The sequence below is a fragment of the Spinacia oleracea genome, chromosome 1 (assembly GCF_020520425.1).
Source record: "Spinacia oleracea cultivar Varoflay chromosome 1, BTI_SOV_V1, whole genome shotgun sequence".
NCBI classification, from domain to species: domain Eukaryota; kingdom Viridiplantae; phylum Streptophyta; class Magnoliopsida; order Caryophyllales; family Amaranthaceae; genus Spinacia; species Spinacia oleracea.
The window spans coordinates 114,075,885-114,088,069 of NC_079487.1; the positions used below are offsets into that span (position 1 = coordinate 114,075,885).

The window sequence follows — 12,185 nt, forward strand, 5'->3', positions numbered from 1 at the left end:
ACTACACGCCAGATTGGACATTGCAGATTAGAACCATTTTGTTAATGACCTGCTGTAATATTCAATGCTCCGATTTTTTTAATTCAGCTAACTAATACAAGCTCAAGTATTGTATGTACAATAATGTAATTAAACACCTCAGTGCTTGTTGCTCAATGCCCTCCCTAGACTCGTAGAATAAGAACGAAGAAAATTCATTCAGCTGAAGAAATGGAAATATATTCTATAAACTTGGTCCAAGAAAGAAGAAAATTTGTATTCAACTTCCTTTCCAAATTCCAATAGACTACAATTCATATTTCACTTGGGATTGTCGCTTGGGTAGACTGGAACTTCCCCTCTGTATACTTTCCAAGGACCACCATAAAACATGGGTTTCATCAGAGGTACTGTTTCTCCAGGATGGTCTTCCCAGTATTTTTCCTGCTTGGAATCAGCAATTTAACATTAAGAACCAAGAAAACTTTGGGGTTCAAAGAGAACATGCCAAGGGGTTAGGAGCTCACATTTCTCATTCATATAGCTTAAGCTGTTACTAGTGTTGTTCATTTCATTTCATCAAAATATGCCAAATTTTCAAACAAAACCAGGAACTACTTTTACACATCAAAAACTACTGGCTTTACAGAGTTAGAAGTATGACAAGCATAATAGGAATAATATTTATAGCTCCAACAATCATGTGCATTGTAATCAACTTATCTTCCAAACATAAGCAGTTCATACACAAGTTCATATTTCAGGATCCCCCCCCCCCCCCCCCCCCCCTATGCCAAATTGCCAACTAGTCCTCAATTTATAAGGTTTGACACAGACATAGTTCACATCAGTTTCTAACATGGGTTACATAGTTGAATGAAATGGGAATAAACCTTAATGAATAACAGGTGCACAATTCTTAGATAAAATTAAAATGAAAGTAAAAGTTCTTATAGGCCATTGCAGAAACTAAGGGATAGAGATTGGAATGACTTGTTTAATTAAACTTCACTCCTTGATAGAACCTAGGTGCCCTAGCCAAGAGTCCTCAGCTTTCACTTAACACAAACTTATCCCTGATAAGACTAGCTAGCCTACCAGATCGGAGAATACAAAATATTTTTAGGATGCTATCTTGATTGAGTGCAACTTTTTCAGTATTAGGTTACTCGGAATATGGATAGGACTAGCAAGAGGGTGCTTCATTTTAAAAGGAACAAATCTCTGGAAGGAAGATGACAGTAAACAGTTTATAACTTAATTATCAACATAAGGAGCCAAATTATGCATTTCATACTGCACTTGATAAACTATGAATGTTGTAGCTGGAGTAGAAACTAAATCCTTAATCTCAAAGTAAAACTGCACTGCTTCAGAAAGAAGCCAAATCAAAAAGTTGAACCAAAATTGCAACACAGACTACAGATAAAACAACAAGGAATGATGAGAACCACGAGGGAAAATACTCTTAGAGTCGGAATTCGTAAGAAGTTTTTTAAGTTGTGGAAGTCGGATAATAGGAAGTAATCGTAGTTCTTAACACAAGTGTCATCATCTTCCAAGAAATTAATCACTAAATCAGTCATAAGGCAAACGACAGAATATGCATACAAGCACACACGTATTGTTCTGTAAGAACGATTTTGCAATGCCCTCAATGATTGCCTTAGATTCTTATTCACTAAACGCTCAAGAAACATATTAGACAGGTCATTCATTGAGGAAGAAGACACTTACTTTATGGAGTTGCTCCGTGATTGCTGCTCCAATGACTCCAGTGTAGAATGCAGCAACATAAAGAGTGACAAGAGGTGTAAACGACTTTGGCCGTCTGTAAGGTTCAATCATATCCCACAAAATTGTTCTTTCCCATTTGGTGTATACATAATCTGCATACTTCTTCCATAAATAGCTTGTCATAATGTCACTTAACCCAAGTTTTTTTTAGCACTGAAAAAAGGGAAAGGAAAAATAAGATGAATAACAAAAAATCACTGCAAGTTGTTCTACTACTAATGTATAGCTAAAATTTCAATTGTGGCTGCAGCAGCAGCTACTACCTCTAGCGCCATTGCACGACTATGACATACTATTACGCTACTACACGATCTCCATTGCATGACTGTTAACACAACTATCACGACTGCCATTGCACAACTATGACATACTATTAACACTACATGAATCAATAGCCACCATATGTTTAACAGTGAATGTATACTCCCTCTATTCCCAAGTAATAGTTGTTCTACCTTGTAACCAATGTTAATAGTCTATTTACAGAAACCAATGCAATACCTATTATCTAAGAATAGAAACAGCTGTGTAATCAAGAACCTGAGTGATTTATAAGTAATCAACGACGAACAAAGACAAGTTATTACATCTAAAGCCAATATCACAAGCCACCAACCTAATCACTAATTCACTGAAAAATTCCAGCAGCATTTCAGTCAGTCATAACCCTCTTTCCCCAACTTAATCAGATACTGAGCAGCCCAACATGATCAATTTGTTTGTTTGCATCTTAACACAAGAATATCAAAATCGAACAAAATAATTGGATTTGCTGGGGAAATAATAAAAAAAAATCAATTGTCTGAAAATGTTGTCAAATTGTCGAATGAAAGAGGAAACACTATTTCTGTAAATTTGATTGCTCAAAGTCGGGGGAAAAGTTGAAAAGAAGAAGTAGATTTTCTGAGAAAGTCGAAAAAATGCGAAAGCTGAACCGAAGAGGAATGAGAGAGGCAAAAAGGGAAGACGACATACCTTATGAGGGTGGTCGGTGAAAGAATGACGGTGGCCGGAGATTCGGAGGGTGGCTGCTGTGTTGGAGTTCTTGGTGGGGAGAGAAGGCGAAAGACCAAAAAAGAATGGAAATAACTGGCGAATCACTCCAGAGAAAATTTGGGTTTGGGGGAGAAAGAAAAAAAAACGCGAGGTAAGCTACGAAAATCGGTTGGTTAAATTTGGAAATTTTGCTGGAAATTTTTACTTTAAAAAAAAAAAATGGAAGTAAGCTACGAAAATCGGTTGGTTAAGAGGTCCGAGTAGCTTTTCCTGAAGTTGGTCAAGATCTCCGGAACTTAGTACCGGCAGTCGGTCAAGACCGCCGAAAAATTATTCCGGCTCTTAGTCAAGACTTTCGAAAACTTTATGCGGCACCTAGTCAAGACCTCCGAAAACTTTATCCGGCACCTAGTCAACACTTCCAAAAATTTGTAACGACACCTATCAAACCTTCCAGGAATTTACATTGTCTTTTTAACGCAAAGACGAAGATGTTATATTATATTAACCGTTAAAGCACAATCTGATCGTTACAAAAGCTACGGGCGAAACACCAAAAACTTGTAGCCCGTAATCACAAAAACTAGTAAAATTACAAGCCCTAATTTCTACCCAAAAAACAGTGCCCCCTCTCCTGACTATTTGCCCATTAACTGATTTCATCTAAAGAAGAAAGGAGGATCACTAAAACACCCAACTCACTCCTTAACATTCGACGACTCTCCTTGCTGCACATCCGATTTCCTCTTGACATTGATCAACTGGGTTGTGACTTTGGTGGGGATTGTACCAAACATGATCTCTGTTGTTATTGTTGTGGTCGGCGCTGCCTCTGGTGGTGGTGGGATCTCCAAATCAATGAGTTGTGTTTGGCGTTGTGCTCCTGATGAAGATTCCCCCATCTCCCTCAAACTATCTTTTGCTTGTTTAAGTTGTGTCTGATACACCACGTCTGTGAACGGTGGAGGGTTGAGAAACACTTTATGACCCAATGCCATAGATATTGCATATTGGCCCATACAATGTGCAAGCTTGTTAAACAACCTTGGAAGATGAGTAATTGAAAACGAACTGAACCTTGTCATAAGACAAGCAACGTCCTTGATAACTGGAGCTAACTCATGATGATAATAATCTTCCATAGCTGTTAACAACTTAATCAATAGTTCTGCATCAGTCTCCACTTCCAATTTCTGCACCCCATAATCCAGTGCCATTTGAAGACCCTCCCTTAGTGCATACAACTCTGCTGCCAGTGGAGTGATGGCATTGTATTTACTTGCAAATCCAATATACCAGCTCCCTGTTTCACTTCTAAAAACACCACCACCCCCTGCTTCGTCTTTTTCTTTCCAACTGCCATCAATGTTAAGTTTCAGAAAACCAGGTGCTGGAGGCTTCCAAGCTGGAGCCTTCTGCAACCAGTTACCTGCAACCTTAGCCTGCACCATTGAGTTAGTTTCCCTATAGTCCACATAGAATGCATTATAAACGGAGAATGGCTTGATCATTTTCATCTCAAAAACTGCTCTATTACGAGCCTTCCAAATATGCCACACAGCCACTATAAAAACAACTTTCCAGTCTGTGCTTAAACTTAGATTGTACTGCATCCATTGGTGCCAATTAGAATTAAAAAAAGAATGTAAGCACACTTCCTTAGCTACTGAAATACGTTGGAAAATAAAATTCCAAAGGATGCTAGAATCCCCACAATCTCGAAACAAGTGCAGATGAGTTTCTGCATCACAGGAGCATCTACAACATTGTCCAGAAATGGATTCTATATATTTTGATAGACTATCAGCAACTGGCAAGATTTGGTGAACACAATTCCATAACAACATGAAGGAAATAATGCCCTTGGTCCAAGTATGCATTCTATGTTAAGTCTAATAAATGCGGTTCAGTATTAATTAACAAGTTAATAATTCAGTGAGATCAAGTGAGCTGAATGCCTAGCTAGAGGCCGCTTCAGTTCAAGTGGAATTAATGATATTAATCCACAGCTTACTCTTGACTGAACCCGTAGGGTCACACAAATAGTACGTAAACGGATCAAGTATTTAATGGCATTAAATACTCCATCTATGAATATTCGGAACCGACGGATCTTGGTTTCAGTGGGAGCTAAGATCGTCACAGGCAAGAAATGAATACTCCGGAAACGATGATATTGCCGGAAACGGAAATATGGATCGTATCGGAAATATGAATATTATCCAAGTCGTAGATGTTACCGGAAACGGAAACATGGTACGTATCGGAAAATATTATTGGAAATGGAAATATTACCAGAATCGGAAATATTGCCGGAAACGGAAATATTGTCAGAATCGGAAATATTGCCGGAATCGGAAAATAATTCCGGAAACGGAAATATTAAATATTTGTTCGAAACGGAAATTAATTCCGGAATCGGAAATATTAAATATTGTTCGTATCGGAAATAGATTCCGGAAATGGAAATTTAATCGGAAGCGTATCGTACGAATTAGCATCGGACGAGGCCTGCCGGACGAAGGCCCAGCACGAAGCCAGGCCGTCGCCCAGCAAGCACGCACGCCACAAGCCCAGCGCGCGCCAAGGCCACGGATGCGTGGGCCTTGCTGCGTGGGCTGCAGCTCGCACGCATGGGCAGTCCTTGTGGCTGCCGTGTGTGTGTGAGTTTGTGCTCATGCGTGATTCCTGAATCAGCAAGAGTCAGTGTATGATTAAATGTCTATTCCTAATTGGATAAATTAATTAAATAGAATTCATGTAGGATTCTAATTCCAATTAATTCGCATCCTACTAGGATTACGATTCCTTTTCCATAACTCTATAAATAAAGGCCTAGGGGTCATAATTTATATACAAGTTTCAAAGTATTCAAAAGTGAGTTTTTTGAGAGAAAATTAAAACACATCTTGCTCATAAAAGTGCCGAATTTTCTAGTACCTTAAGGGCGATTCTAGTTGGTCAATCTTAAGGCAGATCCGGACGTGCTGTGGACTATCTACGGAGGGACGACACTTGGAGTCCTAAAAGACTTGTTCTTGTTCGGTTCGGGCGCAGCTAGGGAGGGCACGCAACAAAGAGTATGCATCTAATTATGCTATATGATTATGTGTAAATAATATGTTTCCTGGGTTAATGGTTGTTTCCGCATGATCTATGTAAATGTCATATGTATCATAACCTAACAGTGGTATCACGAGCCCCTTATTATTTTCATAATCTAAATTGCATGAACATGGTTAAATATTACAAATTTGCAAGAATTAAAAGGGGTGATTAATTTTCGTAATTGTTAATTAATTGCAAATTGCGTTTATTTAATTATATGTACGCAGTTTTTCGGCAGTTTCTTCATTACTCATCCGAATTGAGTGATTTTTGTGTCAATTCCGCATGTAAAAGGCATTCTAAAATTTTGACAAAAATAGTTTTTTTCTGCCGAACCCAGAATTCTCAAATTCGAAGCCTAACTATGACTTTTCGAAGGTTTTAGTTTTTCGGATGCAAAATTTCGTAAATTTAAGATGTTAAATTAAATATTTGCTATTCCTGTTGATAAATCTTGAATTTTTGATTGACCTACTGCATATGTTTAACAAGTTTGAATGCCTAGTCTTGTTAATTATGCAATCTAATTTGTAATTATGATTAATTTGTTGAAAATTAGAATAATTTAGAATTAATCTGATTTTCATAATTAATTGTAATTTAATTAGAAACCTATGATTAAAAACCACCATAAAAATTGTAAATTTACGATAAATTTTAAATTTTTATGACCTAGACTTGAATCCATAACAATCGGAAATCAATTGGATAATAAATTTTCGATTTTTCGCCCTAAAATTATGAAATTAATAATATTTATTAATTTGTCATTAATTTTAAATATAAATTTTAAATTTTTATGCGATTCGTTCAAATAACTTGCACGCACGAAGCAATGGACGCTTCGTGTTACCCTTAAGGGGTGTTGTATAATGCGGGCATGCGACGACGAGCAAGGGAGCTCGTCGCCCGTGCGGCACGAATGCAATGAGCAAGGGCGTAGTGCACGAGCGCAAGGCAGCAGCCCTGCCTTGTGTCGTGTGCCACGAGCAATGAACGTATGGGCATGGGCGAGGGGCGAGCCAAGGCAGTCGCGTGTGGGCAGCAAGCGAGCTGCGCCACAACGCGCGCTGCCTCGCACAAGTGCGCGCAGCCTCGCGCGCAGCGAGCGCAAGCTCGCGTGCCACGAGCGCTGCGCACAGCATCACTCGCGCGCACAGCGCGCGACGTCGCCCGCCCAGCGAGCGATGTCGCGCACCAGCGAGCGATGGCTCGCGCGCGCGCAGCGAGCGATCTCGCGCGCCAGCGAGCGATGGCTCGCGCGCGCGCAGCGAGCGATCTCGCGCGCCAGCGAGCGAGCCAGCGCGCCCAGCGAGCGATCTCGCGCGCGCACTGCGAGCGATAGCTCGCGTGCGATGGGGCGCTGTGCGGAGGCTTGCGTTGGGACAGCAGCAGCTATGCTACGAGCGCATGGGCTGCGCGCACATGGCCAGCAATGGCTGTGTGCGTACGGCCCATGGGCGTGCAACGCGTAGGGTATTTGCGTTTCGATTAGATCGTTTTGAATGTTTAATTTGAAAATTTCAGTTCACGTAATTTTAATTAATTTTAAAATTAATAATTTGAATTAATTTCTTGGATTTTAATTTTGAATATTATAATTATAATAAATGGAATTTATTCTAATTATTTTACTAAAATTAAAATCATGAATTAATTTAAATGCGACTGAAATTAAATTAAATTTTTGGATTCAATTATAAATTTATATGAGCTTTAAATTTTAATTAAATTTGTATGTTTCCGGTTAGACTAGAAATACAATTTTATGTTTAAAATTAGTAAAGCATATGAATTTATTGGTTTGAGTGGGAGCGCTTTTTAGTCATAAACTCTTGATTAGGTCTACAAATCCTTAAGGTTAAAACAACTCGATTAGAATTAATAAGGACTGAATAATTGGTAGATTATTGGTGACCTTGATTAATTGCTGCAAATGTTTACGTGATGCATAATGTGTTTTACTAACCAGCTATGTGGGCCATTCATGATAATGAATGGGTGAATGGTATATATTGTATATGTACTGTTTTGCAGGTTATGAAGTGACTAGTATGGCCCAAATAGGATAGAAAATATGGTCTGCGTACCATTAATTTGAATGTAATTGGTCTAAAGCACCAAAGTTATTTTTCAATTCAAATATGGTCTGCGTACCATCAAATAGTTGTAATTAGTTATAGCTTATCCTATTTTGAAGAAAATGGTGCCTCCCACGGAGATTTTCAAGACGGACTTTGAAGTCAAAGCTTCAAGATGAAGTCGGGCCATACTAGATCACAAATATCTTATGCATGTTTTAAGTTATTTATTGCTTTAAATATGTCTTAAAATGCATGAGATCATAAGCTTGATTATGTTGCATGATTAAGGATTTTAGTTCACTTAAAATCTAACCAACATAGTAAGAGCCTTAAGTTCCAAACCTAAAAATTGAGTTAAAAGGTGCCATGCCAAAATATACACTTGCTTGGATATCCTTTACATCAATCTAGTAATAGTTTTCGCTCAGCGAGGTGTTACTTATTGGTCCTAAAGGGGCAAGGTACACAAATAATTGTGAGTACATGTTAGTTTTGGTGAAACTCAACGATATAAGTAAGGAGTCCTTTTATGTCGTGGCAAATTCGATAGGTTTACCTAATAAGTTCTTAGACGTACCTATCAACCAAGAATAGTTTCTAGACTATTAGCAAAAGGCTTTTGCTTACCTAAGATGTTCTAGGATTAAGTCGACAAACTGTGCTTAGTTCTTCAATGATTTTAGGATCTTGGAATCATTTTATTCACACCTGCCGGAACACATAACTTGAATAAAATGCTTAATAAACATTGAATGATGCATGTATGCTAGAATTTAAGTTTATTAAGAGAAACTGTGAATGGTTATTTATTTGTTTATTCTTTTCAATTGTAGTTTTTAATATGGCAAACAACAATTCATTCAACATTCGATCAATTCTCGAAAAGGAGAAATTGAACGGGAAAAACTTCCTTGACTGGCAAAGGAACTTGCAAATAGTTCTTATGCAGGAAGAAAAGGAGTATGTCCTAGATGAGGCGATGCCCGAAGCTCCAGGCGACGGGATCACTCAGGCAGCCCTCAATCGTTGGATTGATGCCAACAAGGATGTGAAATGTCTAATGCTCGCCACTATGAGTGCAGATCTGCAGAAAACGTTCATCAACTCAGATGCTTTCACAATCATCAGTGAGTTGAAGAACATGTTCCAAGATCTGGCTCGAGTCGAAAGATTCGAGACTCATAGGCAAATTCTTGAGACCAAGCTTAAGAAAGGCGAGCCCGTAAGTCCACATGTTCTCAAAATGATTGGACTCATTGAGAATATGAGTCGGCTGGATCAGCAATTTTCTCAAGAAATGGCTATAGACACCATCCTCCATTCTCTTCATAGCGGGTATGATCAGTTCAAACTGAACTACAGTATGAATAGTCTGGACAAAACGCTCACTGAGCTTCACGGTATGCTGAAGACCGCTGAAAAGACGCTCAAAAGTGATAAGCAGGATGTGCTTATGGTGCGTGGGGGCAAGTTCAAGAAATCTGGAAAGAAGAGGAATGCTAAGAAAGGTGGCAACAAGGCCAGCCCAACTAAGCAAACTGGCGCCAAATCTGCAAAGAGGAAGGTCAGTCAACCCACTTCTGAATCCGAATGCTTCTACTGCAAGAAGAAGGGGCATTGGAAGAGAGATTGCTTGAAGCTAAAGGAAGATCAGAAGAACGGAACAGTCGTTCCATCTTCAGGTATTTTCGTTATAGACTGTATACTTGCTAATTCAACTTCTTGGGTATTAGATACAGGTTGTGGCTCACACTTATGTTCCAATCCACAGGGACTAAGAAGAAGTAGAAAGTTAAGCAAGGGTGAAGTCGACCTACGAGTGGGAAATGGAGCACGGATTGCTGCATTAGCTGTAGGAACTTACTATTTGTCGTTGCCCTCCGGGCTAGTTTTGGAACTGGAAGAATGTTTCCATGTTCCAAGTCTTACTAAAAACATCATTTCAGTTTCTTGCTTAGATGCTAAGGGATTTTCCTTTATAATAAAAGACAATAGTTGTTCGTTTTATTTTAAAGAGATGTTTTATGGATCTGCTAGATTAGTCAATGGACTTTATTTATTAGATCACGACAAACAAGTATATAACATAAATACCAAAAAGGCCAAAAAGGATGATTCAGATCTCACCTATCTGTGGCATTGTCGATTAGGCCATATAAACTTGAAACGCTTAGAAAGACTTCAAAGGGAAGGAATTCTAGAACCATTTGACTTAGAGGATTATGGTAAATGCGAATCATGTTTACTTGGCAAAATGACAAAGCAACCTTTCTCTAAAGTTGGAGAAAGAGCAAATGAACTATTGGGTTTAATCCATACAGATGTATGTGGACCAATGAGTACAAATGCTAGAGGTGGTTTCAGCTACTTTATCACTTTCACTGATGACTTCAGTAGGTATGGTTATGTCTACCTAATGAAGCATAAGTCTGAATCCTTTGACAAATTCAAGGAATTTCAGAGTGAAGTAGAGAATCAATTAGGCAAAAAGATTAAGGCACTGCGGTCTGATAGAGGCGGTGAATATCTGAGCTATGAATTTGATGACCATCTGAAAGAATGTGGAATTCTATCAGAATTGACTCCTCCTGGAACACCACAATGGAACGGTGTGTCAGAACGAAGGAACAGAACCTTGCTAGACATGGTCAGGTCAATGATGGGTCAGGCCGAACTTCCATTAGAATTTTGGGGACATGCACTAAATACAGCTGCACTCACTATAAATAGAGCTCCGTCTAAAGCTGTCGAAAAGACTCCATACGAATTATGGTTTGGAAAACCTCCAAATGTGTCTTTTCTTAAGATTTGGGGATGTGAAGTATACGTCAAACGATTAATTTCAGACAAACTTCATCCAAAATCTGACAAATGTATCCTTGTGGGCTATCCAAAGGAAACAAAGGGGTATTACTTCTACAATACATCTGAGAACAAAGTGTTTGTTGCTCGAGATGGTGTCTTTTTGGAGAAGGATCACATTTCCAAAATGACAAGTGGGAGAAAAGTAGACCTCGAAGAAATTCGAGTCGAACAACAAACTCTAGAGAATGCTCAAGATGACATTCAGGATGAAACTCAGAGATCTTTAGAAGAATCTGGTGAGAATCATGGTCAATCTAGAAATGTTACCCCGCGTAGATCGCAAAGATATAGATCTCAACCGGAAAGGTACTTAGGTATTTTGACGAACGAGAGCTATGACGTTCTATTACTTGAAAGTGATGAACCTGCGACTTACAAGCAAGCTATGACGAGCCCTAGCTCCAAGCAATGGCAAGAAGCCATGCAATCTGAATTAGACTCCATGTCTGAAAACCAAGTATGGGATTTGGTCGATTTGCCAGATGGCTACCAAGCCATTGGAAGCAAATGGGTTTTCAAACTGAAAAAGGACAAGGATGGGAAACTTGAAGTTTTCAAAGCTAGATTGGTTGCAAAAGGTTACAGGCAAGTCCACGGTGTGGATTACGATGAAACCTTTTCACCAGTTGCAATGCTAAAGTCTATTCGAATAATGTTAGCAATCGCTGCATATTACGATTACGAAATATGGCAGATGGATGTCAAAACTGCTTTCTTAAACGACGTTTTAACAGAAACTGTGTTTATGACACAGCCTGAAGGTTTTGAGGATCCAAAGAATGCTAAAAAGGTATGCAAGCTAAAGAAATCAATCTACGGATTGAAGCAGGCATCCAGGAGCTGGAATATACGTTTTGATGAAGCGGTCAGTGACTTTGGTTTCATCAAGAACGCAGACGAATCTTGTGTATACAAGAAGGTCAGTGGGAGAAAAATTGCTTTCCTAGTATTATATGTCGACGACATATTGCTTATCGGAAATGACATTCCTATGTTGAACTCTGTCAAGATTTGGCTTGGGAAATGTTTTTCGATGAAGGATCTAGGAGAAGCACAGTACATATTGGGCATCAAGATTTACAGAGATAGATCTAAAAGGATGATTGGACTTAGTCAAAGCACTTATATCAATAAGGTGCTTGATAGGTTCAAGATGGCGGACTCCAAGCGAGGCTACCTACCCATGTCTCATGGAATGACTCTAAGCAAGACTCAGTGCCCAAAAACACTTGATGAGCGTAGACGAATGAATGGGATTCCATATGCATCATTGATTGGTTCAATAATGTATGCTATGATATGTACACGCCCGGATGTTGCGTACGCACTCAGTGCTACGAGCAGATACCAGTCAGA

The 12,185-nt window shown here is 39.1% G+C and overlaps 1 protein-coding gene across 1 annotated transcript; it reads right to left on the reverse strand.

Annotated features, from left to right (window-relative positions):
- Positions 1–178: 178 nt before the first annotated feature.
- Positions 179–2,932, reverse strand: LOC110786833 (uncharacterized protein At4g29660). The gene is made up of 3 exons (XM_021991409.2): positions 2,752–2,932; positions 1,717–1,929; positions 179–423 (listed from the first exon to the last, which is right to left on the reverse strand). Exons 2-3 carry the CDS (start codon positions 1,897–1,899, stop codon positions 301–303), a joined length of 306 nt encoding a protein of 101 aa, XP_021847101.1. The 5' UTR covers positions 1,900–1,929; positions 2,752–2,932; the 3' UTR covers positions 179–300.
- Between the last annotated feature and the right edge of the window lie 9,253 nt (positions 2,933–12,185).